Below are 27110 nucleotides of genomic sequence, written 5' to 3' on the forward strand. Positions count from 1 at the left end.
ATCTGTAAGGAACTAACAATGATTGTTAATCAAAGATATAATAGAAGAAAAGATGTGAGCTCCGTCATGCTGGTGTCTTTCCATCTGAATCGACAAGTGTCGAGTTGGCTGGAGAGGAAGCTTGTTAAACAGAGAAAATCCAAAAAAATCTCCCAACATAGGAGGGGGGTCTTCGGACTTTCAAGAGCAACACTGCGGACCACCAGATAACGGGAGATTCCCTTCTGAGGACAAATCATCTTGAACCCAGAAGTCTGTGCAGAACCAAACTATTTTCAATCAAGTGTGAAGGTAGGAAAAGAAAGACATTTTTAGATGACATTCAGAGATATAGAACATTTCCCGCTCAATGACTTTTTGAAAAAATTACTTAAGCATCTATTCCAGCAAGTAGAAGTGGAAGAGGAAGGAGGCTCCAAAAAGTATGTCTTCATTCTGACCTGGCTAAATTCCTTCCCCGTCACATCTTCCTCCAGGATCAGGGTGCCCGGGGTAGTGCCTTCCTTTCCAGTCCTTTGGCACGGAACTCACATTGCCCTAAGTCACAATCTAGTGAGCATCCATCAGAAGCTGCATTTTAGAGAATCTCCGGCTGTAATGCGTGTGCACGTCCAGGCAGGCAGGCAATGCCCAGACGTGTTGTGTGACTTGAGTTTGGAAGAATAATACCCACATACGGTCGAAAGCAATGTGGTGTCAGCTCTGACAGTTGTTTGGGCCTTTCAGTAGAGAGCAGAACATAATGGCCAACAGTAGGGTTTCGGAAGTCAGAAACCCTAAACTGAGTCCCACCTCGTCTCCCCCATCCTAGGGCCTGATGCGGTTATCTGTCTGAACTTCAGCTTCCTCATCCCGAAAATGGGACATGGAGACTCCCTCCATTCTCGTGAGGATAATGTGCACGTCCCGCCGAAGCTTGGCCCAGGAACTTCTCAGGACCCCCCAGAACAGCTGTGCTCCTCACCGGCAAGGAAGGAAGATGAGACAGAAACTAGGTTTTCGATTAACTTTTTCGGTGCCATAAAGTATCTGTTCATGTAGTCTCTGAGTACAGGTAGCGAGTTACAGGTCAAAACCCAGTGCCCCCCAACACTCCCCCTTCTTCGGGCGGGGTGGTGCAGAACCCCTCCCCTGGGCCCACCCCGTTCTGCATGACCCTTCCTCTCTGTTCCCGCCTTATCCAGAAGACAGACACCTTCCGCTCCCTAACGTGTGTCTTTGTGTTGGGTTCTTGCAGCTCTGAGTGTTTTCCCCTAACCAGATGGATGCCTGGACCTTTGTAAGATGAGACCCCCCTATCCCACGCCCCCTCCCCCCACTTCAGGCCCCCAGTGGTTCCAACATATTAAAGCCAGGGGTGGGGGCGGGGCCCGGCGCGTGTCTGCGTGTGAACCGCCGTTGACATCCTCCGTCTCAACCATGCTGTTTTCCTCCACACTTCAGTAATCAGGACATCCAGCAACCCCATAAAAAACCAAACTAATAGCATGAATATTCAGTGACCTAGAATACTAATTATCGTCATGAATATTAATGGCATCGGACTGGCTTTCCTCTCCTCTTCCTCTGCCGTCCTTTCTGCCTGTCTCCCCCTTTCTCCTTTTTTCCACTTAGCCGGCTCTAAAGATGGGTCATAATGAGAGCATTTAAGAGAGAGCGCGCTCTCCGCCGTGACAGGGACTGGGGTAATAAGGAGAGCTTGATTAACGCGGTGCACTTGGGGGAGAGATGAGAGGCTTCACGTGGGCCTGCTCGGGGGAGGCGATGAGACACCGGCGGCTGTGTTGCTGCTCCCGGAGATTAATGAGGCCTAAGAGTGCATTAGGAACAGTGACAAAGGTTTGATCTAATGGGCTCAGTCATTTTTCCTTTGAGTGACAGACGCACAGAAGTAATTGGCTGTGCAGAATGGCAGCTCATTGGCGGTACTTAAGGATACATTATCCCCGTTGTGTGGCCCGCAGAGGCTGTTTATCAAAACTGCTCACACTGCAGACGCCGAGTCGCTAAGCTGCTGTTACAGTGGTAATAGCTATTAAAAAAAAAAAATAACGCCACATCAAAACTCGATCCGCGCTTGTCTCCTAGAAACAAAGTTTTTCTTTGTTTAGTTTCAAATGGTCTAGAAAACATTTTAATAACTCCGGAGTCCCCTCTGCGGACCCTGGCGCTGGGCCTGGCGCCTGCTCTGGTCCCGGTGGGTCCGGGCAGCCCCAGAACACGAGCCGCGCGGGCCCCCGCCTCGGCCCCACAACGTCCACACCCCACAGCATCGCTGCTCAAGGTACTTACTGGGTGCTCTGCTGAACACCCTGCCAGCGACTGGGTAGAACATTCTGGAAAGAGGTCTTCTCGGTTACTGTACTGTAAACAAACATCCAAAAACCAACCTCGTCTGCTCTCGGCCGCCGTAAAGCAGGGTTCTTGTTTTGAGTAGATTTGGACAACTATTTCTAATTCATTCTTCTTAGGGGGAAAAAAAAATGAACATGTGGCGGGGTTTCTTGTGACTGGAATCCCAGGAATTTGGCTGCCTCTGACCTTCAGGGCACCGGAGTTGGTACCGAGCTCTAACGAGAGTTGCCGCTCTTGGGCTTCCGTGAGAAATGCCCCCGTGGGCCGTCTCTGTGTTCCCGCGCTCCCCCCAGGGAGGGGCAGGCAAATGCGTGCTGCCCTGATTCCATCATTAAACCACAAGCCCTGTGAGGTGGAGACCGTCACTTCTCTTTGTTGTTCTCTCCTGGTTTCGTGACCTCCAAATTATTTGTTCGGGTAAACGTGACTGAGCGTGACCCACGGCGGCCAGCGTGAGGGGGGTGGGGGTGTCACTGTTCCTTCCGGCACTGCCCCCGCTTCTGTGGCGGGGCCCGCCACGGCCCTCCCGATTAAGGACGCCGGCTTCCGTCACGTGCGCTCTGAACGAGCGTTCTTTTCTGTAAGAAACGACAAGGCATGTGGTCCTTCATGATTTCAGTTATAAATGTGGGGGGAGGGGGGTGCTGAGTATTCAGCCTCCGTGGGAGCAGACAGATCCATCAGTAACAGTTGCTTAAGAAACTCTCAAAGCTGTGTGTGTGTGTGTGTGTGTGTGTGTGTGTGTGGTGCTAGGTATTTCCGTCCTCGCTGTGGCGCCGTCAGACCAGCAGGATGGCCCTTGTGGGGAGAGCCCTAGGTGACCTCAGCACGAGGGCCAGGGTCAGCGGCCTGAGCAGGGGCCCTTGGTCCCGGTCCGTCTGTCGTTGGCCAGCTGCCCACCTTGACAAAGGGGAATTTCTCAAAGTAGCCACAACTCAGGGCATCTTCAAACCTGGTGGCCTGGTAGCTTGTCATCACCATTACTGCAGGGAACATTCGTCTTTCTAGAACCTTCTAGTGAGTGGTAGAATCCAAAAACATCCTTCCCGTAGCCCCTTCCCTTGTTTGGAGTTGTCTGCAGGGGTGTTCCCCAGCTCTCACCCCTACCTGGGGGCCTGCTCCTTTGTAAAGCCATTTTACGAGGACAGAAAGGGAGAGAGAGAAGTCAAGGTGAGCCCTTGGGGCAGAGCCACGTCCTGCCTTGCCGGCCCCCGGAAAGGGACCGAAACCCAGTGCCAGGCGAGCCTGTCCCCACACAGCGCTGTCAGATCAAGGTGAAGTCTGTGAAAAGACACCAAATGCATGTATCGTATAAAGGAGGGAGGGTGTTTTGAAGACGGAACTATGACGCATCAATAGTTGCGCCCCCGGGGCTGGAGCACCTAATGAGGGAGCGGGGACTAGACAGGTTGTCTCGGGCCTACAGTCTAGGAACGTTTTTGCTTGAATGTTCTCCTTGTATTTTGTGGGTTAAAAGAGTCCTTGGCTTTACCTCCCTCTGGGATACGCTGCCTCGTTATCTCTGCATCACACAGACGTGTCCGCGTGACACACGCCAAGAGGCGGGTCAGCACCGTGTGAATAAGATGAGCAAACACGGCGACGCTGGTGCCGTGAACACCTCCCACCTGCACTTGCAGGTGTCGCCCAAGAGGATAACAGCGGGTGAGACTCGGGGTGCAGGCTCGGGGCTGCGTGGTAGCGGGGAGCAGCAGACTGTCTGGGAGCGAATCTTTGAACCTCTTTCTAAATAGCATGCTTAAATGAGAACTTCCCTCCAGTGTGCTCACATTTCCATCCCGAAGGGTGCCCAGCACCACGGTAGGCCCAACCCTACGAGGGGCAGTGACCCCGATGGGGTGCGAGCAGGTCTCTGGCTTCCAGGCTGCCCTCTTCACCATCGGGTGACACTGCCCGCCCCTGCCCGCCTCGCCTCCAGGCATGTGACTCCCCCCTTCCCCACCTTGTCTTGATTCTGTGCCTCCGACGGCATTGGCCAAGCCATTGTCCTGCTTGTGGAATTTGGGGGGATGTGAGTGGCACTCAGTTGTCCCATGCTGAGCCCCAGCTTGGCCCGCGGGGCAGCATCCGGAGATCCCGTGGATCAAGTGTGTGTGGGGGCTCGTGGGAAGTGATGACAGCCCCCCAGGCACAGCAGCAGCTGGAGCAGCTTCCCCCAAGACCCACCATCCCGACAGAGGCGGAGGACATGGACCTCTAGATCCTAAAGACAGACAAAAGCAGCCTTTTTTTTTTTTTTTGCTAAATAATAAACTGTAAAGGAAAACCCAGTGTTGGCGAAATTAACAACAACCAATATCTGCAGAAACTTTGCTTCATAGACTTTGGTCCCCATCCTTACGTCAGCACGGCACGTGCTGCTGCTTCGTCAGCATTGATGGCTGTTGGGCCCATCCTGCAAAGCCAGGACCGAGTTATTTTCAAGATGCCACTGGCCACTACGAAATTGACTAGCAGGGAGTGTCATGCGTCGGAAAGACATCAAGGCTGTCTGACCCAGTTCTTCTGGAACCGTATCCCATGGAAAGAACTACAGGTAGCTGCCCTTGTTTTTAATAGGAGGGAATTGCGGGCAACCAGAGCCAGCAACGTCGAATCAGTTACGACATTAAATAAGGTGTTACAGGGTTAAAGTTATTGTGAAGATGATGGAAAGCTGAAGGAGGGCATAGGAAGAAGCACACTATAAAGTGCCCTAGCCAAGGAAAGTGGGTGCTCATGTTCCAGAAAGCCGGGTGAGTTCAGCAGGAGTCATGGGAGACCTCTGCTAATTTGGGATTTGCGTGTCTCAATAATTTCACAGGGTGAGTTTTAAGGAATGTGCACCACAGAGTGGGCTCACCGTGTCCCCGAGGCGCCATGCTCAGAACGGGGGACCAGAGCACGCGGCTGGGCGGTGATCGTGCAGCAGTGCCAGGATTTTAATTCTGAGCGTGGCCTGGCCGTGGTGTTCTTTCAAGCAGTTATCACGTAGCCGTGACAACGGGCCTGGCCTCGGCACATTATTACTCCTCTGATAAGCATCCTGGGGGAATAGATGACCAGAGAAGCACCGAGTCCCATCTCCGCAGCAGGTCTGTGGCGTGCCTGCGTGTGCGGCACACCACGGCAGAGTCCTGCTCGGCTCGTCCTTAAGGCCCCAAATGTGTCCTTGGAAAAAATCCTCTTAGCCCAGCCCAAACCCCCACTGGCCAAGAAGAGGGCAGGTTTCCAATGCAAATAGTGCGGCGGGCGGGCCTGCTCGCGGGCCCTTAAATCATCCGTATCTCACTTTTTATGGGAGTGCTGCGAATTGCCTCCTTTTGGGTTGATAATGAGAGGAGGCAGCAGATGGCGCGGCCTCTGGAAGTGAGGTGCGGTCCGAATTGCCGCCCGCCCCATCCCGGCCCCGAGAGCAGGGGGAGAGGGAGGCTGAGGCTGCGCCCTCGGAGCTCGGGGGGTCATGAGCGCCTCTCAGGGGAGGCGTCGAGGAGTAAGTCCCTGCCGGCCCGCGTCCGTCCTCGTGGGTTGTCTGAATCAGGAAATTCCACGGTGGACATACATCGTGTCACACCCACGTGCTCCCGCGGCCGCCGGTGCCGGGACCACTCTCCGGAGTCGCCGAGGCCGCTGCGCTTTTTCAGGCTATTGAACCGGGAAGTCAGATGCCAAGTATTGTTTTCCCAGGTGAAGCCGTTGGCGAGGTTCAGACCAAAATTGGGAAGTGCAGTGAGCAGATGTATTTGAAGAGATGAGTGTTGCTGGATCTTTCTGGGAACGCTCTGAAAAGCCTCATTTCAGAGCATATTTTTAAAAAATCCGAACAGTCTATTTTTAATGTAATAAGCCTGTAGCTTAAAAGAGGAAGTGTGTCTTTGATGTCATTTGGCGGATGAACACATTCCCGCTCAATAGAAAGCAGCATCTTTTCCAGGCTCGTTGGAGATCAGCTCAGGCAACACACTGGCACTCATTCAGCTATAAATGCCACATTCGCTTTGAAATGCAAATTGTTTAAAGAAAAATAGCATATGGTGGAGGTAAGTACCTTTTCAAATCAACTCTTACCCTTTAGGGGTATCGTGAAGCTAAAATTATTCTTTGGGAAGAATCTGGCGCTTTTGACCATGGACGCTTGCGTTAATCAGGGGGTCCAGCGAGCAGGCACACCCCCACATCAAGGAGGTGGTGTGGGCTCGGGATTAGCATGGTAATGGAGCCGCCCCCCTGCTAGTCCCGGCCAGTGGCCAGCTGGCCCTGAGGGCTGCGTGAGGAAACACGCTTTCTGAGTTCAGAGGCGCTGGGGGGCCCGGCCAAGTATCTCGTGGTAACACAGGTACTACTGGGGGGGCAAATGTGGAGACCAAAGCCAAATAGGTTCCTCTGTGACTCCCTCTCGGTGGAGGCCAGTGCCCCAGACCACGTGGGCCAGGCTACTCCTCGGGACTGGACGCTGGGCGGCCTGACCGTCGGGCTGATTTTAGGACGTGCACACAGAAAACGCCAGCTCCTGAGTAAGCTGGGCAGGTGGGCAGGGTCGGGGCGTGCAGGTCAGGAGGCAGGTGGCTAGCCCCCAGGGGCCCCCATGGGGGTCATCACTGTCTGGTTCCCCCACGGGCCAGCTCGCCAGCACCTGCACAGGGTGACCATCGGCCTCACCCGGCTATGACACGCCGCCAGGACCTGTGTGCCTGCTCTGAGTGTCTTTCGAGCGTGACTTCCCCTTGCGTGGACCCCGCAGGGAGCCTGTGGGGGCACAGTCGGCCACGTCAGCTTGGGGCCATTCTGATGCTGCTGCTGTGCACGTCCTGGACACTTCCCCGGGGGCGTGTTTGCAGGACAGTCTGCAGGGAGGTGAGAGGACAGGAGCCCCAGGAAGGAGACGGGCGTGCCGGGCCGGCCCAGGAAAGCCCGAAGCCAGGAGGGCCGTCGGAAGGGCAGCGTGGCTGTCCCAAGAGAGGGCAGTGCCCCCTTCCCACACTGTTCTTCGGAGACGCGGCTGCCATCCCAGCATGGAAAGTGAGCCCACTGCGTCCTGCATCCTCCCTGCAGCCTTGGCCTGGCCACACGGCACCTTCTAGACTGTCACGTCCCTGAGAACCGGACTCTGTCCCTCGTTGTGCCCAGCACAAGGGGGGCCCACGCAGCGAGGCAGGGACTTGATGGCTGAGGCTCTGTCAGGACCAGCGGCAGCGTCTCGTGGCTGTGAAGTGGCCAGAGTGTCGTCCTGTGCTGGTTCCAGGACCGGTGACGCCGGCACCCTTGTGGGTCACGGGACAGGAGACCCTCGAGTGTGGCAACCCCGGCCTTTCAGCAACGCGAGGAAGCCTGTCCATGCTTCGCCGTGGCAGGGGAAATTATTTTCCCAGGAAGCAAACAATGTGGCCCGGGGACAAACAGGCTCTCTGCCTGGCGCTGGTCACTGCCCAGATCCTCCTGGAGCTCCAGGACGACAAGGCCCGGAAGCCCATGGAGCTGTCCACCAGCAGTGGGCTGGGTGGGCGAGATGGACACCCGCAGAGAGGGGTGTCAGCCGGTGCTCAGAGCTCCCCCACCCCAGGCCTGCGCCCCGTATCGTGCAGCAGCACTCATCAAGTTCTCTAGCAAAACCGGCTGTGAGTGGGTGGTCACCTGCAGGGGAAGGATAAGAACATCCCTCTCCCCTCGGGTGTCACAAGCTTCTTGGGGACTGCGTGCCCCTGCTAGGGGCTCCGGTGACTTGGGAACCCTCCCACCTTCACCCCTGACATGTTTTGTTTGTGCGGCAAGAGCTCCGGCCTCTTGTCAGCCACTCCTTCAAGCTAATCAGGTGTCAGTGTGGGAGTCTGATTCAGCGGACAGTCCAGCAGCCCCAGAGCACACTGGCAGTCCCCCAGCTGTGTGCCCGCTGCCCCGGCTCCGCAGAGCCCAGCGAGCCCGATGCTGCTTCCCCGTGCCCCGCGGAGCCTGGCTGTGTCCAGAGCCGGGTCTCGGGGGGTCCTGTCTTAGCTCAGCTCTCAGGAATCAGGCCCAATCCTGCACTTCCTTCCCAAACGAGAACTGCAGATCATTAGCCGTAATTAATAACTTATTAATGAGCAGTGAATTACCACTCAAGGAAAGCTGCAGCCCTAGAGTGCGCTAAGAGGAAAGCAAGTGGCTTTAACCTTAGGGTCTCCTTTCCTGGCGGGGGGGTCTTCTCAGGGGCGAGAGCCCCGTGTGGTCACCCAGGTCGAATGTGGCTGGACACAGAGCGTGACTGGCCAGTTCACTGGTGACGTTTACTCGGGAACGAAAAGGAAATCACCCCTTAGCCTTCGCTGGGGTGTGTGCATAACACGGCACCGGACACCGACGGAAGATGCCATCGTTAGATTTCAGCCCCGTGCGGGTGAGACACCTGGGGTGGCTGGTTTCTGCCACGGGTGGATTCAATCGGTGAACAAATGCCACTGGGGCCGGCTCAGCTGGGACCCCCACAGTGACCGTGTGTGCACGGGCAGAGCCTGGCGCTGGCCCGGGGCCTTCGACGACATGTTTAGGGAAGAAACACTGTCTCTCGCCCTTCCCCTTCCCCTGCTGGAGCTGCCGTGTTGGCGCGAAACCGCCTGCGTCCCAGCGACGCTTAGCCCTTCGCGCTTTGCCTTTCAGAAAGTTTGGACGGGAACTGAAAGGAAGTGGATGAGGACAAGTAAAATGGCTTACTTACCCTCTTGGAGAAACACAGAAATGTGTTGCTGCTGCGATGAGAACCCCCTGTGCCTACTGTGGGCAGATTGTGTAACCGGCGGGCGAGGCTGGGCACTCGGCAGGCAGGGCCTGCGTGACGTGGGGTGGGCGCGAGGCCGGTGTGTGTCGTCTGCCTCCCCATGTGGGGCCCGAACGTTCAGGTCCGCCTTGGCTTTCCACACACAAGCACTGCCCGGGGCTGCTGGGGTGTCTCATTTTTCAAGTGATGGCAGAAATCACAGTTTTTTCAATGAAATCTCCCAAATTCAGTCTACGTTTACGATGTCACTGCCCACCCGGCCCAGACTCCAGGCCACGAGACTACAGAGCTGGCTTGAAGTTTGCTTTTTTGCCTGAGTGGCCTCGTACTGGCCCATTGGGCGAGGTTCTGGGGCCAGGGTGTTTCCGCTGAGCCCAGCCGCTGGGAGTTGGGTGTGGGTGGGGCAAGGAGACGTCCCCAGCCGGCTGGCTCTGAGAATCTGCTCGCTGCAGGATTCTGCAGACACCGGGAGCACGTGGGGCACCAGAAGGTTCTCCACCAGAGGTCCCAGTTTGCTTTCTCGAGAACCCCCAGGAGCCAAGCCCTAGAGCTGCCCCCCCAGCAGCTTTACATATAGGGCTGGTGCTTCAAACCTTACTTGATGAGCAGCTGGGGGCTTAGGCCTGGGGCCAGCCCAGGTATGGACACACCTGCGCGCATGCAGTGCACCCTAGTGCTCATTTAGGGAGCCAGCTTTATGGCCTTGAGGAAGAACTTGCAGCCCGGGCCAGCTCTCCATCCTGGTCCTCATGCCCCGACGCAGACTTTAGAGCCCCGGGCCAGGATCCTTCCAGAGCTTTGCTGCCAGTGGATGGTGATAGACACACAGAAACAGTCCCATTTGCCTTTAAAGAGGGTGTGTCCTTGGGGAGCCACACCTCACAGAGAATGAGGGGAAGGCACCGTGGGCTTGAGTGCGGGTGGCACTGGACCCCAGAGTCAGGCTGACAGTGAGTTTATTCCAAAGAATTTATTTTTGGTTTTAAGGGGTGTTTCGACCTTGTGTTCTAAAGCCGGTATGAAAGGAAGCCTGATGGACAGCGTTTGTCCTGAAAGTGACTTGTCTGGGTGTCGGGGGGTACTGTTGGGAGAGAAAGAATCATTCTGACATGTCCCCAAACAGCAGGTGTCCCTGCAGGCAGGATGGGCGGGGCCTGGGTAGCAGTGGGGTCTTGGGTTGATCTTCTCACTGGCCTCATACCCCACTCGGCCATCCGTGCCTTCCCCTCCGCCCACTGTAAGCACGTCTGTGGTGTCCGGAAGCCTGTGTCAGCTAGGAGTACTCGTGATAAAGCAGAAAAGGGCCTCGGGACCCCAGGAAGAGAGGGCCCTCCATCCCCACTGTAGCCCTGGTGGGCGTGCAGGACCACAGTCCCCGCAGTGAAGAGGAGACCCAGGCCACCCTTTGAGTGCAGAAGAGTTTCTTTACAAAGGGACAAAGATGCGGCAGAAAGAGGCAGACCTGGGGGAGTATCCGAGGTGTCAACTGCCGGTCAGCCCAGCAGGGTAAGGGTTACCCAGTGAGCCTCCAGCAGACGGGGCTGCCAGCCCAGACGGCCGCTCGGGGCCCAGGGAGATACTGTGTCATGTTCCTCCCCCTTCCGCACACCTGCTCGTTCCCACCACCGAGCCCGGTGGGGAGCCAGAGGCCCTGGAGCCTGGGTTCCTGGATGCAGCCGCATGGCTGCCCACCGAGGAGGGGTTGGGGCAGAGAAAGGGCATGGCAGGAAGGTGGGGGCAGACACAGGCCCTCCTGGGTGCCCTGCCATCTGGGCTCTGTAATGCCCCATTGTCGAGGAAACCCACACCCAGAGGACAGGGCAGGGCACCCTGAAAGTATGGTGGAGATGATGCCTCCCCTGGCCGCCGTGAGGACGGGCCTCAGTCCCGTGTTTCCTGGGAGCACCGGATGACCCGAGCCCCTGGTGGGAGGGGGTGGTTTTGAGTGGCTTTTGTGTTAGCATTGAGCTGCTGGCTTGGTGTTTGTCTTGGTCAGTCTGAGCTGTCCAGCAGGCCACCTGATGTGTGCACCTGTCACCTGGGGTCTTGCTAGAAAGCAGGTGGTGGGTGGAGCCCCAGCGTCTGCACCTACCCCCTGCTCCGGCCCGGGCTGCTGTGGTCCAAGACCAGTGGCTTCCCCGCGCCTCCCCTCAGGTGATCTCTTTGGCTTGTTTCTGAATCGGCTAGGCCAGCCTAGGGTAGTTCCCCTTATGACATCCAGAATGTTCCCAGGGCAAATATCAGCATAAATCAGCATCACTTTTCAGGTAGAAATTTATTTTTTACAGCCCAGTCCTCCATCTGGTAAATGCCCGTTTGCCGTGTTGCTTACCTGTGAGCTTAGGAGATGAGGATGAACCTTCTGGTGCTGTGTGGGACTGCAGCGCCCTGGCTGGCGTGTAAGGGATCCCAAATCCCACCCCGGGGTGCTCACCCGGATCGCCCCACCCCACACCCGGGTCACAGTCTGAGTGTTTTGAAGTCTCTTTTTAAAAGCTCTATGTGTCTCTTTAGTACCTGGCGAGGTTTGGGAATTACTAGCACAGTCTGTCTATTTAAAACCCGGTACCGTGAAAACCTTCCATGTAGAACATTTAGAACTTAATCTGCTCTAAGGAAAAAATAATGGCAGGAAAGTTTAAAAACAAAAAGAAACCAAGCGCCTTTGAAAGCGTCCCCCTAACAAAGCAAGCGGCGTTTGGCTGGACTGGGGGGGAAACACTTAGTTATGTTTTTGAGTCTAAAATTATGTGACCAGATCATTCATTTTGATGCTGGGTAACTGACGCAAATCATTAAGTATCCCAGGGGCTCATTTGTCAGCACAGTTCATGTGTGCTAGGGATTCGCTAGGTTATTTTCCCCTGCCCGATCTTTTCCCCTGATCCAAGAACTAGCATTTCTTCTGATGGCTCATCTAGGAATTTTGATTTTGAGTTTTTCCCCTACTACCATCTCTGTCCCTCCCTCCTCCCTCTTAACCTCCGAGCCCTCAGGATGTTTGTTAACGTCCACTGGTTTTTCAGAGTGTTTCATGTCATCAGACTCTCTGCTGTGGAGATGCCCAGCATTTGTTTTTATCATCTGACTTGCCTCCCTACACATAATTCTCAAACTCCATTTTGTTAAAAATGGCCACGTCTCATCCTTTATCGTGGCTGTGTAGTACTCCACTGTGTGGACATACCACATCTTCTTGACCCACTTGTCTTTTGATAGACTTTCAGCCTGCATCCATGTCCTAGCTATTGTAAATAATGTTTTTGTGGATACTGTGGAACATACAGGGTTTATGTTGCTGGTTTCACATTCTTGAGACAGAAACCAAGCATGGGATTGCTGGGTCACATGGTATTCTGGTTTTCGTTTTTCAAGGTAAATCCAGATTGCTTCAGCACCTTTGATTTGTCGGTCAGAAGGTGTAGCCTCATCTTGAAAATCATCTTCTCGGACCACTTGACACCAGTTGGGGATCATGTCCTGCTCCCTTGATTGTTTTTCGTAGGGCCTCATAGGGCCCCGCTGCTGGCCTCCCCAGCAGTTGCTTTCCCAGAAGTGAGCCTCTTGTCCCGCCTATATCCAGAGACGGTGCATCCAGTGGCCTTTTCAGGCTCCCTTGTGCACAGTCATCGGAGGCGCCGGGTCCCTGCCCCACAAGATGCACCGCACCCCTTTCTCTCTGGAATCCTGTTTCGTACGATGCTTCCTCTTCTCAGAGCCCAGCCGCTCTGGGCGCGCAGGCATGTAGGCCCCTCAGGCTGACCCGTGCAGGTTCTGGGGTCCGCGTCGCCGCCGAGGTGTTCACCTGACTTGTTTATTCCTAGGGCATGTCACTAGTGCGTCCGGGGCTCCGGTGGCCGGCGGCGTCAGCCTGGTGTCCTTCAACAGCCGGCAGGACGGCATGCAGCAGCGCTCATACTCCGTCTCCAGCGCCGACCAGTGGAGCGAGGCCACGGTCATTGCAAACTCGGCCATCAGCAGTGGTAAGAGAGGTGCTGCCCGGACCCGCGGCCACTCACGGTCCTCACGCAGCCAGGGCCGGCGCGGCGCCCGCTCTCTGCGCCCCCCGCGGACCAGCCAGGCGGCGCGTGTCGCACCTTCGTCCGCAGAGCAGGCAGGCCTCGCTGGGCCTCCACCCATCATCACACACGCCCTCTTGGGCGCAGGGAGGAGGAGGTGTTTACCCCCTCCCGAGCGATCTGGAAGCTGAGGCCACACACAGGCAGGTGCTCAGCCTGGTCACAGGCCAGGGAGGCAGGGAACAGAGAAATAGTGAGAATGGGAGCCCCGATCACCTCCCGCCAGGACCCGGCCTGCACCCCGCCCCATCACACGCTTCAGACTGTAGAGCGAGGTGATGGCTTATTCTGTCAAAAAAAAAAACAAACGAAAACCATCGTTTCCCGTTTCAGCTTTCCAAGACTCCTGGGGCACCCACTGCCTTCTGGGGCGCCCCTTTCCTGGTGCACGTGGCCGCTGCTCAGCGCCCCGCACGGCAGGAGCTGCCCACAGGTCTGTGGGTCCCGGGCCAGGCAGCGTCGATGCGGCCACGGCTCTGCCTGGGGCGTTTTGTCGCTGGCCGGGGCACCGGTGTTTAAGGGACTCCCCGCCGGTGTGTCATCTGTCAGGCCAGGTTGTAGAGCAACTTTAGCATAATTCGTCCTAATTAAAAGATTCGGCGTCAGGTCTTCCCCGTAGGCCCGTAGGCCCGTAGGCCCGGCAGCTGCTGCGGCAGGACGCTCGCTCTGGGTCAACAGCCCCCCTATCCTCGTGTCCCCACGCTCCTCGCCGCCTTCGGGACCCTTCGAGACTGACGGGTCCAAACCCAGGGAGCCGGGGAAGCTGAGTCAATCAAGGAGGCCCGAGCAGTGGTGACACAGGGCCGGGGCCCGGGCTGGGACACAGCAGCGCCGGTGCTGGCAGCCCCGCCTCTGGGAGAAGGCGCCTGGCAGGCAGCGGTGCCCCGCCCCTGCTCTCTGTGCTCCTCAAGGCCTTCCGCTGCCTTTCACCTGAAATCCGGAGACGCGAGAGCCCACCGCGGGCGGTGCGGGCCATGAGCCCGACATGCCCCGCCTGGCTGGCTCTAGCACCCACCTGCCCCGAGCCTCAGTGGGCCTTCTCCCCGGCAGAGCCCCCCGGCGGCCTCACCCCTGGCCTCAGAGCGTATCTCTGGCATGTCCTCCCTGGCGTGTCCTCCCTGGCGTGTCCTCCCTGGCGTGTCCTTCCTGGCGTGTCCTTCCTGGCCGTGGCTTCTGTAGCCGCGTGTCTGCCGATGCCTCTGAAAGGAGGTGCAGCGGCCCCAGACTCGGCGATTTATTTCTCAAGCTCTGTCCAACCGGGCGAATTCCGTGGCCACCGCTGGGAGGCCCCCTCCATGCTGGCCGAGCCCTCCTCTCCAGCCACCGCTGCCTAGAGCCCCGCGTGGCCAGCATCCTTGGGTCGCCCCCACAGCCCGCTCAGCTCCGCGGGTTCTGTTCTGTGTGCCTGGGGGTGTGTTTGGGAAGATGGGGAAGGAGAGAAGTTCCTGGAAGGGACCACCGAGCCCCCTCTTCTCTGTCCCGGCAAGGAGCCGTCTGCCTGGCCCTCTGTCCATGGCTCCGGCTTTGATGGAGACGCCCAAGCCGCCAGCCCCCCCACCCTGCCGTCGGGGTGCCGTGTCCGGTTCTGGTGCCCACGGGAGGGCCCTGGCCCTGTCACAAGGCATCTGCGGTTTCCCACAGAATCGATTGTGTCGATCCACACGCGTGGACGTGGGTATCCCCTCCTGAGACCAGGCCCCCGCCCCGAGCTCCACTTGTCCACTTGTATTGGGGCAGCCAGGGGGGCAGGTGCGCCCCAACCCCGGGGACTCTTTACACTCTCACTGGGCTCTCCCAGGCGTTCTCTCTTGGCCTGGCCTCTGGTCACACAGCTCACCCTCTCGGAGCCGCCGTCCATCTGAGTGACGCTGCCCTCATAGCACTGCCCTCCGGCTCAGGTGGGCGCACTCATGCTGCGCATTCCCCTGCCCCAGGTGCCCACAGTCAGGCCCGCTGCCCGCCACGCCCCAGGCCTCCTCCATCAGCAGGATCAAGGCTGCAGGTGATGGCCACAGAGGCCGGTGGCACGACAAGCCTGAGGAGTTCACTTATCCAACAACACCCACAGAGCAATATCTCTTAGGGCATCACCTGTGGGTGCGCAAGGGCACCTTAGGGCCCCCAGACCACAGGGCTTGAGCTTGAACAAGGGTGAGAACAGGCGCACTCCCGGCGTGGGTGTGGAGACCTGAAGGAGGCCAGGCTGGAAGTGTGCAGAAGGCCTCAGGACCGCGGGCTGCAGCGAGGAAAACCCCCTGGAGAGATGGGCACTTGAGCGGCGCTCACGGCAGTGGGTGGGTCGGTGCAGTGCCAGACCTCAGGGGAAGCCCTGGCCGGGTTCGGGAGGCTTGGTGGGGGGCTGGGGCAGGGGATGGGACGGACAGCCGAGGTATCACCGTGAGGTGACAGGTGCTCGCCGGACCAAGTGCAGTGACATGAGGGGCCGCAGGGAGGGGGACGTGCAGAAAGAGGACGGACTTGCAGAACGGACTCCCGTCTTCTCAGACTTGCAGCCCGCACCTGAGCTGGCAGAGATCCTGAGGGCGGCGTCTCACGACATGATTCCCTGGTTCTGAATGGCTGTCCCTCGTGCCTGCATCCTGAGGGATGACGGCACCGTCCCCAGGACAGTGACTGACGGGGAACGGGGCCGTGCACACTCAAGAGCCGGTGCCATCCGGGGCTCTGTGCGGGTCGTGTCCTCTGCCCTCTGGTGCTGCTGTTAGCTCCGCCTCCAGGCCCGGAGTGGGGCCCCAGAGCGGAAGGGTCAGTGTCTCGTCCTGGGCGTGCCGCGTCCAGGCCTCCCGCCCACAGCAGCAGTGAGGGTGCCCCTTAGTGTATCATACCCAGGGCCGGGGCTCGCCCACCCGTCCTCCGAGCATCGCGTCATGAGAATTGTTGCTTCTCAAAGTGTGGTCCGTGGACCAAGGGGCCTCTGCCAGCCGCAGGAAGTGGGCGGAAACGCAGAATCCAGGACCCCGCGCCGGCCTGCGCTGCGTGTTCCCAGGAGCCCGGGACGGAGAAGCCCTGCCTGCCCGCCCGCCGGGGGGCCGCGCCCTGGCTTTCCTCTGGCCACGCCACCTCCGCCCCGACTCATCCATCCGGTGTCCAGTGATTTTTAATGACCCTCAGGGCCCAGGACCCGACGGCCAACCTCAAGAACACGCATTTGCGAATGGATCGCGAGACCTCGGCGTGCGCCTCGCCGGGCCCTGCTGAGCTCGGGAAACAATCCCCAAAGAAACAAACACGATGAGGCCTTTTCTGCCGTCTCCTCCTCCTCAAGCCGCAGCTGATGCAGGCCCCCACCCTCATTTTTTTTTAATCATTTCATCCTTTTCCCTCGAGTCTCTGGTTCGAATGTCAAAAGGCTTACATGGTGTTCGCGGTGGGGCCGGGGCGAAGCCAGGGGCTTTTGAGTCCGAGTGCCCCCCCTCCCGTGTTGGTGAATGTGCCCCCTGTGGACACACACTTTTATTGTAGACATACTAGCCGCAGCCTTCGCCGCCGCCTTGTCCACACTAAATTAAGACTTTGGCTCAGGGAACTTTTCAAAGTCCTCCCCTATGGACACGGGTACCCTGGGGGGGCTTCTGTCTTTTAAGCAGCTGCGAGCAACGCCTAATTAGCTAGATTACTTTGTGGTGATCTTTGTGCCAAACTGCATAACGGGAGGCTCTGGTTAGATTGAGGGGGGAGGCAGGGAGAATCCATTCTGAGAAATGGAATGCCCCACTGCTTTATGACTGCGCCTGTTGTAAGGTTTTACATTTAAGTACCTGAGGTTTAAAATTAAGTGTCTAATGTAATTTGGCGTTGCTAACATCAGGCCCGCGTCTGCCCTTAGAGGAAATCCAGACAGCCCCGCGCAGGATTGCAAATTGCCATCTGCCGGCTTGCGAGCCGCTCTGAGGATGGGGTCCCTCTTGGACCCAGCACCACATGCTGCTCGGCGTAATTTTTTAAATGCAGCAACATATTCATCTTGCACTTCTGCGTGGAAAAAGGCCTCTCCAGGAGTACATGAAAAATTAATTTTTTTACATTTTTCCTCACTCTCCTAAGTGTTTGACAGAAGTAATTTTTGCAGCCAGAGAGAATAAAAACCAGTGGCTGTAAATCCCTGTCCTGGAACCCCTTGTGCAGATTCTTTATGGACCTGGAATTGATCTCCATGTCAGAGCCTCTTGTGGTCGGAACTGTTTATCACCGTGACGGCGGCAGGGCGCCCGCAGACAACTTATAATCCCGGTGAAAGAAATTGGTGTTTGCAGTCAATGAAGGGGCAGCTTGATTTTATTGATAGATTCAGAACAATTATCTCTGCCACAGCTATTGGCTCAGGGATTTCTTGAATCTTACCGAATACCTGTACTTATTTATTTACTTAGATAAATCCTTTCAGCTATAGGTAATTCTCTCTAGAAGTGTTAGCCAAGAGTTAGCATGACTCGGTAGCCAGGGGCCCTGGGGGTCACCTGTAGCCCCTGGCCTGTTGTCTCGCTGCGAGGCAAGAGCGCTGCCCCATGGCTCACACATGTGCTGAGAGCTGGCGCCAGTGCCCGGCTCCCCGGATGCTCATCTGCGTGTTTCTAGTGTCTCAGACGCTGGCAGGCCTGCCTAGGCCAAGGGCCTTGACAGTTGCTGTGGCAGCCCCCCCCCCTCCCCAACTGTCAGGCTGTTCTCATAGCTCCACCCCTTTCCCCGATTGCTTCCCCGCAACCATTAATCTTCCACCGGCGCCGGCTGGCCGTCACAACCATGTTGCATCGCTTCAAAGGACTCGTACACATTTCTGTCCCACCACCACCCCCAGTCTGCTCCACTTGCCGCTCCCGGCCTGGTCAGTGTCCAGTGGGACAGCCACATGCGCCGTTCCCGCCTCTGCACGGAGAGTGTGTGTGTGCACGCAGGCCTCCGACACCGTGGCCCCGGGTCTTCCTGCTGGACTCTGGGTCCTAGGCAGCCAGTCCTGGCGCTGGACTAGAGTTTTACTGACTTTTAAATGTGTTTTCCTGGGATGGCCGTTTTCCCTTGGCTGCAGTAATGACAGACTAGAAACACAAGGTTCGCTTTGGTGGGCATCCACCTGCGCTGCTTCTCTTTCTGTAGTCCCGGGGGAGAGGGCTCAGCACACCTGTGTTCGAGACCATGGAGCATGCCTCAGCCGTGTGCCCTTTGGCTGTGGGTTCATATTTTTAGCTTGAGCGTGTGCCTCTTGGGGAGTATGCTGACAATTCCGGCGTGTGACCAGCAGGTGGTAGTAGTGTGACACTGTCCCACCAGGAGACTTCGTTTGTAGGAGGTTTTTAATTTTTTTATTTATACAAGCACCGGGTACAGTCAGAAGCGCAGGAGAGTGAGAGAATTCACCAGAGCCAGTGGGGAGCAGAGCAGGCAGACTGATGAAACACGCTGCTGAGGGGAGCAGCGGGCGGCAGGAGAGGTCTGCGCGCCATGTGGGACCCTCGCCAGTGGCCGGGGATCAAACCGGCGCTGCAGAGGCTGCAGACAGCTTCGCAGCCCAGTGCTCAACCGCTGCGCCACCAGGGGAGGCCCTGTAGGAGGAATTTAATAAAGGAAAGGAAAAGGCCATTTGCTTCCACTACCTTTGCTGCCAGCTGCCTCTGTGTTAGGAGCTCGACACCTAATAGTTTCCTGAGAATCCTCACCCCTGTTAGTAACTCAGGCTCAAAAAGCCTAAGAAACTTAAGATCACACTCTAATCATTAGCTAAAATCGAAACGCAGGACTGTCCAATTCCAGAGCTCATAATTTCCCCTCCGCCATTTTTTTTTTTAAGGAGAAGCAAATGCTTCATATTAAGACGGTGTCATAAAAATTGTTTTTGTAGAGCTTGCTTTTTAGGGAAATAGAACACAAACGTGCAGTTTCCCTCCTCTCACCTGTCCCGAACTTTCCCTTTCAGAAGTCCCTCCCAGATCTCGGGGGCATCCCGAGCCCCTCCTTGGGGCTTGTCATCAACCCGCAGCCTAGCCGCAGCGGCAAACAGCCCACGGGCTCTCGGCTCTCCCAGCCGGCCTCCCTCCCAGCCCCACACTGGGCTCCCGCGCCAGGCTGGTCGTCCTCATTAGAGGGATGACCCCGGGTCCCTCTGTGCTCAGAGCCGGGCTGCCTTTCTCTGCATGTGGCCACGCAGAAAGCAGAAGCTTCCTAGGGTAGCTGACCGCAGGGGGTAAAAGGTGTATTTTTTTCCTCCCAATCAGAATGTCAGTACTTTGTACTCCTCTCCTTAGCTCCTTCCTCTCAGCTATTTCTAGCAGCAGGTGCTGACTGGGGAAGGCAGCCCCCATCTCAGAACCCAGCGTCCATTCTCACTTCCCCTGGCAGAAGTCTAGAATGGCTCAGGGGATGGCCAGGAGGACACAGTTGCCAACTAATGCCCGGGCCAAGTCTCTTAGCCCCTCTGGCCCTCGGTATCTTCAGACAGTGGTTCTCAAACGGGTGATTGTGCTGTCCCCAGGGGACACTGTGTGACGTCTGGAAACATTTTGGGTTATCACACAGTGGGGGTGCTTGCAGGGACCTAGTGGGTAGACGCCCCACCCCTGCACAAAGAATGACCCCCAAGGCCATGCCTCTGGCGAGCAACCCACGGGGACGTGAAGACTCGGCCCTGGCACGCCTCACACCCTAGGAAGCCAAGTAAGAGCCATCCCGCAAGACGGGGAGAGGCTTCCCCTCCTGACCGCCCCGGGGTGCCTGGCCCAACTGGCCCCGCTCGGCTTCACAGACCATCCCTGGGCAGAGGGCGACACCACCGGGCTCATGGGGTCCTGCTGGCCTCACGATGGGCCAGGCACACATGTCCGAGGAGGAAACCCAGGCAGAGGGCGACGTAGATGCCCAGCTCCAGGCTGCCCCATGTGCCCCTGGGGTAGACCACACCCACTGAGTGTGCCCTGACACCCCCAGATTTAGAGGCTACAAAATGGAAGTAAACTCACCAAGTGGAGACTGAGAGACCAACACCCTGAATTCAGGTTTAGCAAACCAGTTGTGCCAGTGGGGTTCTCCAGCAGGCTCCCCGTCAAATACACGGAGCCCGCCTGGAAGGCCGGGACCAGCCCCACCCGTGCACTCAGAGCAGAAGGCCCCCTTCATCCTGCATGGCCGACCCACCGCCGTCCCACCGTCTGGCCCACCCTTGGCACCAGCCAGTTGCCTGTGAGTCTCCTCAGCCTCCACCCAGGGCCCCGCCCCGTGGCTGCCTCTTGGGTCCTGCCCAGAGCATGTGGCCCGATGCCCTCTGTGCCCCCGGCTCCCCTCAGCTCTGCCTCCTAGTCCCACTTCACCTGCCTTCATTCTGGTTTCCCTAAAATCCAGCAAACTCAATTAAAAACAGACATGAACCAGCTTCCCCGTGGCCTGCCACTGCCCCAGGTGGTCCACACCCCCGCTGCTCCCTCACCAGAGCTGCCACGTGCAGAAGGGAGCAGGTGGGGAGGGCACCAAGAGCGCCCACTGGAGCGCACCCCGAGGCGTGATGGTTAGGAGCGTCGCGCTGAGTCCGTGCTGGGTGACCCTGACCTGCTTCAGGAACTCAAATAAAACCCACACTGGGTGGGCTGACCCGACGCGGCCGGCCCCCCACCTGTCACTCAGCACAGGTTTCCCCGCCTACCCCCAGGTGTGCACTTGTCCCGAGCCCTCCACCAACCCTAGCAGTGGCGCAGGGCGCACAGGGCCCCCAGGCCTCTGGAGGGGGAAGGAGAGGACATGGGTCACGGCAAGTGAGATGTGGAAACCTAGGCGTGGAGAGACGAAGGCCGCGGACGAGGGTGCCCAGAGCGGCATTGCACCGGACACCCGCTCGTAGGAGCCGGCGCAACCCAGCACTGTCAGGTGGCACTGAAGGCGGGGGGTTTCTCTTTCCGTGCACGTGTTCAGCAAGTGCGTATTTGCAAGTGGCCCAGAGAACAGCCGGCAGAGGTGCCCAGAAGGGCTTCACGGGTAGAGGGCGTGCAGACATCGTGCAGGGCAGAGCTGACCGAGACTGACGTGCCCCAGAGCAGGGCGCGGGGTCCCGGGAAACAGCTGGAGGAAGCAGGGCCCAAGCCAGGCCAGGAGGACAGACCCAGGAGCCCACAGAGGCGTGGACCCAAGCCCGGCGCAGCTGCACCCCCAGGGCTTCCGCAGCAGAGTGGTGTGACCTCAGGCGCTGACTGTCGCGTCCTGTGGGGTCCTCTGGGGGCATGGCACCTGCATGCAGGCAGGTCTGGGGGTCTCTGAAACGCGGCCTTTGCCACCCCTGCGGCCTTCTTGGTTCCTCCTTCCTCGTGGTCCTCAGCGCAGCAGCCCCGGGATTTAGATGTCACAGCTGCTGCCAGTTTTGTAAGGTTACTTAGTGTTGTTGATGCTTTTTTAATTTTATATATTTTTTACATCATTTTTCATTTTTGCACAATGTATGCATTTTCATTTTGGTTATATTCCCCATACAGTTCCCACCCCCCTTATTTTGACCCTAATCCCTCCTCCCCTCCCCCTCAGTGTGTTTCTGGCTTATAGCTGCTTGTTGATTTTGATTTTACTTTACCCAGAGGACACAGAATCATCATTCAAAAGGGCACCTGCACCCCTGGGTTTATAGCAGCCCTGTTTACAATAGCTAAGCTTTTCAAACAACCCAAATGCCCCAAAATAGATGACTGGATCAAGAAGATGTGGTCCATATACACCATGGAATATTACTCAGCATTCAAAAAAGATAAACACATGCCATTTGCAACAACATGGATGGCGCTGGAAGGGATCCTGCTCAGCGAAATAAGCCAGAAAGAAAAAGAAACATACCGGATGTTCTCACTCATCGCAGGAATTTAGAAAACCTAAATAAGGGACCAGGAAAAAAGACTAATTATAATAAAGGTTACTTAGTGTTTTTAATGATTTTTGGCCCCTAGAGTTTTCATGTCAGTTTTCAATTTCAGGTAATTTTTTGGAAAGGTAGAAAGTATCATTTACTATTTATAAGGTAGCATAGTATACAACGATTCTCAAATATATATGCTGTTTCTCCATCTGGAAAGAAAATGGGTAGTCTTTTGTCTTTGCAACGCTAGAACATCCCACTTCATAGCATTGTGTATCTTCAAGCAGCATAGGCCTCTTTCTCACAGTTTTTGGGGCCAGGAAAATATTCCCTTTGATTTTCTGAGCTTTGCTCTGGTCCACAACCAGGAGTCAGGTAGTTAAGAAACCCCAATCCAGCTGTTTCCCCTTTAGTGGATTAAACTTGGTTAAATCTCTTCAGTCCTCTCACTCCTGTTGTACAGTTTATATGCAATTGTTGAAAGATGTTCCTAAAGGACTTAAAATGTTCAGTACGAAGAACAGAGGAGCAGACATGAGAGTGGGGCATGAAGAGTAATTACAAAACACAAATAATTGTGAGATGGTTAAATGGAGGTTGGTGGGTAGGTCGATAGGCAGATAGATAGACAGGTAGGTAGGTAGGTCAGTAGGCAGGTAGGCAGGTAGGCAGGTAGGTAGGTAGATAGGGTGGACGAGCTAAGAGGTTGGATGGGTGGGTGGGTGGATGGAGTTGGTAAGAGAGTTGACAGCTGTTCATGGTTGACCACAATCCTCAAACCTTCTATTTATTTTCTCCTTTAGTCCTTGTGTATGACTTTGGCTTTGCATTCTTAAATTTCTTTCAGTGACTGTATCTTTCACTACATCTGTGCCTTATTGTCTGACAGATCAGATTATTAACAGAAAACTGTATTAAATTAATTATACAATGGTACTAAAAATTTTATATCTTGAGGAAACAGATGGTTATTTTAAATGACTTAAAATTTTCTTTTTATATGAAGAAACACTTTAAACATATTTAGTTATAAATGCTATTTTAATTACTACATTATTTCTGCAGTGGGATTTTAAAAGTTATTACATTGACAAAGAAATGTTTCTCTGTATATTTCAGAATCACTTAAAATGTGTACTTATTTGTGGACAACAGTTGTAATTACCTCTAAAATACAGTTTTGGGGGATTAATAATACTAATAAATAAATCATTCAGCTCCCACCTGATTTCCCGCCTGGCCGTAGTTCTAGATTCAGCTCTAAATGACAGCTGCTGTCCGGAGGCCTGACTCGGGCTCAAAGCCTTGCCAGGGATCTTCTTAGATGGATGCTCTTTTTCTTTAGTAGTGTTTATAAAGAAATAGTGGTCCCTAGCCAGAATCTGAAATTACCCCCGAGGTAGGCATTACTGCTTTAGAAATATTTTCCATATATAGTATAATTGGAAAACAGAACGCTTCGGGTACTTCGAAATTTTAAGCCTTGTTTTCCAAAATTGGAAATTCCACCTTCAACCATCCGTTGACCCTGTTTGTTTCCTCTTGAGCTTTGCATTACCGCAGAAAGTGAAATAAACCCCCTGACCCCCAAAAAACAACAGCCAGATATCTTTTGTCCGACAGCTGCTTGTCTTGGAGGCGTTGGTGTCCAGGAAAGCCCGTGGCCAGAAACACCACTTCACCATCTCTGAGGGAGGGGCGGGTGCAGGGGATTGAAGTCTGGGGGTGCCCAGCCCGCATCAGTCAGGAGCCAGTGACCGCGCCAGCCAGCCACATATTCTGGAAAAATTATCATCCGCCAATACCACCTCCAGCAGTCAAGGCCTGGGCTATTACCTGAGCCGCCGCACACCTGGGCTGTCCTTGCCGCCCTCCTCGGGGCGCTGATAACACTGGGAGCCAAGGATCCTGTTCATACAAGTCCCTGTGCAGCCCTTTTTAAGGAAATTATTTGTCCTTCCAAACAATATTCCATTTTCCCTTAAAATTGTGGAATGCTGCTGTCTTGAAAGTCTTGCGCAGCTGTAAGTGTAGGGCATGAGGTCCTGGGGTGAAGGGCTGGCAGCGAATGGGCGCCACGTCTGCCAGACACCTTGATACACACATCCCAGCCCGTTTCTGCAGCCTCCCTGCCCACCTGGGGCAGCTGGGCTGACCGCCCTTTCACACCAGGCAGGTCTGGGGGTCTCTCCTATCCGTTACCTGCCCCACTAGACTCGAAACTTCCGTGGGGCTCGGTCTGGCTCCCCCTCTAGTCCCTAAGCCTCAACAAGGGGATTGCGCAGTCAGCACCCACCTGTGAGCTCCCTCAGCTCTGTACCAAGGTGTGACCAGCTCATAACTGCGTCGCCCTGGTGCCCCCCCGAGGCGGTGCTGCTGCCGCCCTCGCTGGCACACGTGAGCGCTGAGCCTGGGGAATGGGGTCCCTTGCCCTGGCTCACACCGCTGGCAAGAGTCGGGGGCACGACCCGGCCCGCTGCCCAGCCACACCCTTGGGGGGAGGCGTGTGGAAGTGCCCCGTGTGAACAGGTGGGGGCTGCCAAGGTGTTCACTGCCCCCCCCCGGTTCTCTTCTCGGCTCCCCGCCGCAGATACGTATGATTCACGTGAAAATGTTTGAAGTCAAGCTGTTTTCAAGTGTGAGTTTAGTGCTGGAGAGAGCACGAGTCAGCCGGGAACCCCTGAGAATTTTCCCCTGGACTCCTTCAGCCCGAGCCTTTGCTTCATCAGAAAGCCAGGGCGGAGCGTGCCCTCGGCTGCGGGAAGTGGGGCTGGCAGGCCCAGCGGCCGGCAGCGGTGAGGGGGCGGCAGCGCGGCCGGGGCCAGGGCCAGGACACCCCAGGCCCGTCCACATACCCTGTGGGCCACCCGTGGGGGAAATTACAGCCCTGTGGGAAGGCCCGTTCAGGGCAGAGCCGCCCCGTGACACCCCGCGAGGCCTGCGGGTCCTTTGCCGCCCCGGGCGGGCAGACGTCACCGGGCGGTGGGCATCCACGCTCACGAGGTGCCCACGGAGGAGGCAGCGCAGCCTGTGCCCTGCCGGCGAGCGCGGGCGTCCGCGTGGACGAGGGGGAACCTGCCTGGATTTCCCGGGCCCACCGCGCCCCCGGAGCCCGGCCCCCCGGGCTGGCCTGGGAGAAGTGCCAGGCGCGAGGGCAGAGGCGGCAGGCCCGGCTTTCCTTGAAATCGCATATTTAAAGTTTTCCCGGAAACATGGACAGTGCCGTGGTCAGAGCTGCAGCAGCGACGCTGACGAGGGCGGCGGGAGGGCTGCGCTGTGCCCAGGAGGCAGAAGCTGCCGTGACCGTCGTGGCCGCCCCCACACTGCGTCTCTGCAGCGCCGTTTGTTCTGGCCCTTCCCAGGGGAACAGGCCCGCCGGAACCCCCGTTTCCAAGGCGGTTTCCCAGGCAGCCTCTGCCCGCACACCCCGCGGCCCCATCTCTGCGCCACCTGCAGACACCCGTGAGGCCGAGCCCCCCGCGCCGGTCTCGGCGTCCTCCTGAGCCAGAGCGGCACCCGCGCGGCCCCGGCGTCCTCGGCCCCCGCCAGCCGCAGTCGCGAGGCCAGAGCCTCGGCTCGCACGGGACGGAAAGGCCTGCAGGAGGCGGGACCCCGCTCCTGTGGAAAGGGGTCCTGACATCTCGAATTAGAAAACGAACTTGAATTTCAGGGAAGAAAGTACCTAGACTTTTCCCTCCTTGCCAGAGCCAGGAATCAGGGAAGATGCTAAAAATAGCCACATCGCTGCCCCCAAGGCCTGCTGAGAGGTGCAGGGGTGGGGGGGCTGCTGGTGGGAACCTCAGGGAATTGAGGCATTTCTGGGCTGGAGTTTGTGGGAAGTGGGGGGCAGTGAATGCCCAGCCTAAGCTGTGGGAGCAGATAAACTTGGGGTGAGCATCTCTTTCCAGTCTCATGCCTGCCCAGGGCCCCTCAGGAAAGCCTCCCCCCTGGGGTGGCTCCATTTCCTCCGCCCCTGCAACCATGGGATCCTGAAAGGAGGTGGGAGCCACAGTCCCAGCCTGGCCTGGGGGACATCCCAGGGCGGGGGGCGGGGACACTTGGCCAGAGTGCAGTTTCAGAGAAAATCGTGGATTATTGCAGGGGGGCGGGGAGAGGCGAAAGGAAATGTATTCCCGAGGAAAGGGGGCAGGCAGTGCCCCCAGGCTGGGAGGAGGCCCCTTCCTTGTTGGGGAGGCTGGTGGGTAGTCGGTTCTTTTAACCTCACCCCAGGGGATAAAAGGCAGCAGTAGGGGAGAATGGGAATGAGCTCTGCTTTGATAAATAGCGACTGGCAGATTCCACTCCTCAGCTGGGTCTCCTGCAGCCTCTGCTGACCCTCCGCCAGCCACAGGGGGCTGGGGTTTCTGCTTAAGGAAAAAGAGAAAAATGTCAGTTATTATGTTTTGGAACACAATCTTATCTTTCATTTTATTTTACAGCAATTTCCCCAAAGATCAACCGTAGTATCTGATTGAACTATATTGACAAAATTTTAGCCACGATAAAGAAAATGCTCTGTGCTCAAAGCAAATGCAATTCAGGATCTCCAACCACTTATGTTATTTTATTTTTGCCAGGACAAAGCCCAAACTCCAAGACCCTGGGAGAAGTAACATGATAAAACCATTGTGGTGGAAATGAAGTCAGTTCTTTTTTGAAAAAAAAAAAAAAAAAAGGAATGTTTTAGAGTGAATGCTGAATTATTCATTGCTTTTTGTCAGAAGTAAGTTTAATCTCAGTTTTTAAACACCATCATTAATTTTAGAGATTACATTCCGAATGATTTCTCATTTTTATGGAGAAGACCAAATAAGTGACTCATTTGGCCAATATTATTAAATTATCAAAAAAGGCTTTACACAACACTTCAGAAATGAAATGATCTTTGGTCCACGGCTCGGAATGAAGATATTATTCATGGTGTCTTCATCCATGGGGTGAGCCGTGGAGACAGTTATCCCCAAGTGTGATATTTGACAGATTTTCAGGCAAGTTGAAATTATCTGTCATGTCACAAACTTTCCCAGCATTTACCCATCGCAGGGTGTGTGTGAGAATGGGCGTGTGCACGTGTGTCACAGGCGTGCATGCG

At 56.2% G+C, this 27110-nt stretch overlaps 1 protein-coding gene across 3 annotated transcripts in view; it reads left to right on the top strand.

Moving 5' to 3' along the window:
• AGAP1 (ArfGAP with GTPase domain, ankyrin repeat and PH domain 1) overlaps positions 1-27110 on the top strand; it is a 357631-nt gene that overhangs the window by 234404 nt on the left and 96117 nt on the right. For 2 of the 3 annotated variants that reach the window (XM_054700176.1, XM_037522170.2), the window contains exon 12: positions 12928-13086. The exons of the other annotated variant lie outside the window; for it this stretch is intronic. In XM_054700176.1, the coding sequence (XP_054556151.1) occupies positions 12928-13086 (159 nt within the window). The remainder of the gene's footprint in view (positions 1-12927; positions 13087-27110) is intronic. 3 annotated transcript variants of the gene reach the window in all.

The sequence above is a fragment of the Talpa occidentalis genome, unplaced genomic scaffold (assembly GCF_014898055.3).
Source record: "Talpa occidentalis isolate TD23 unplaced genomic scaffold, MPIMG_talOcc4v2.1 talOcc4.3, whole genome shotgun sequence".
NCBI lineage: Eukaryota > Metazoa > Chordata > Mammalia > Eulipotyphla > Talpidae > Talpa > Talpa occidentalis.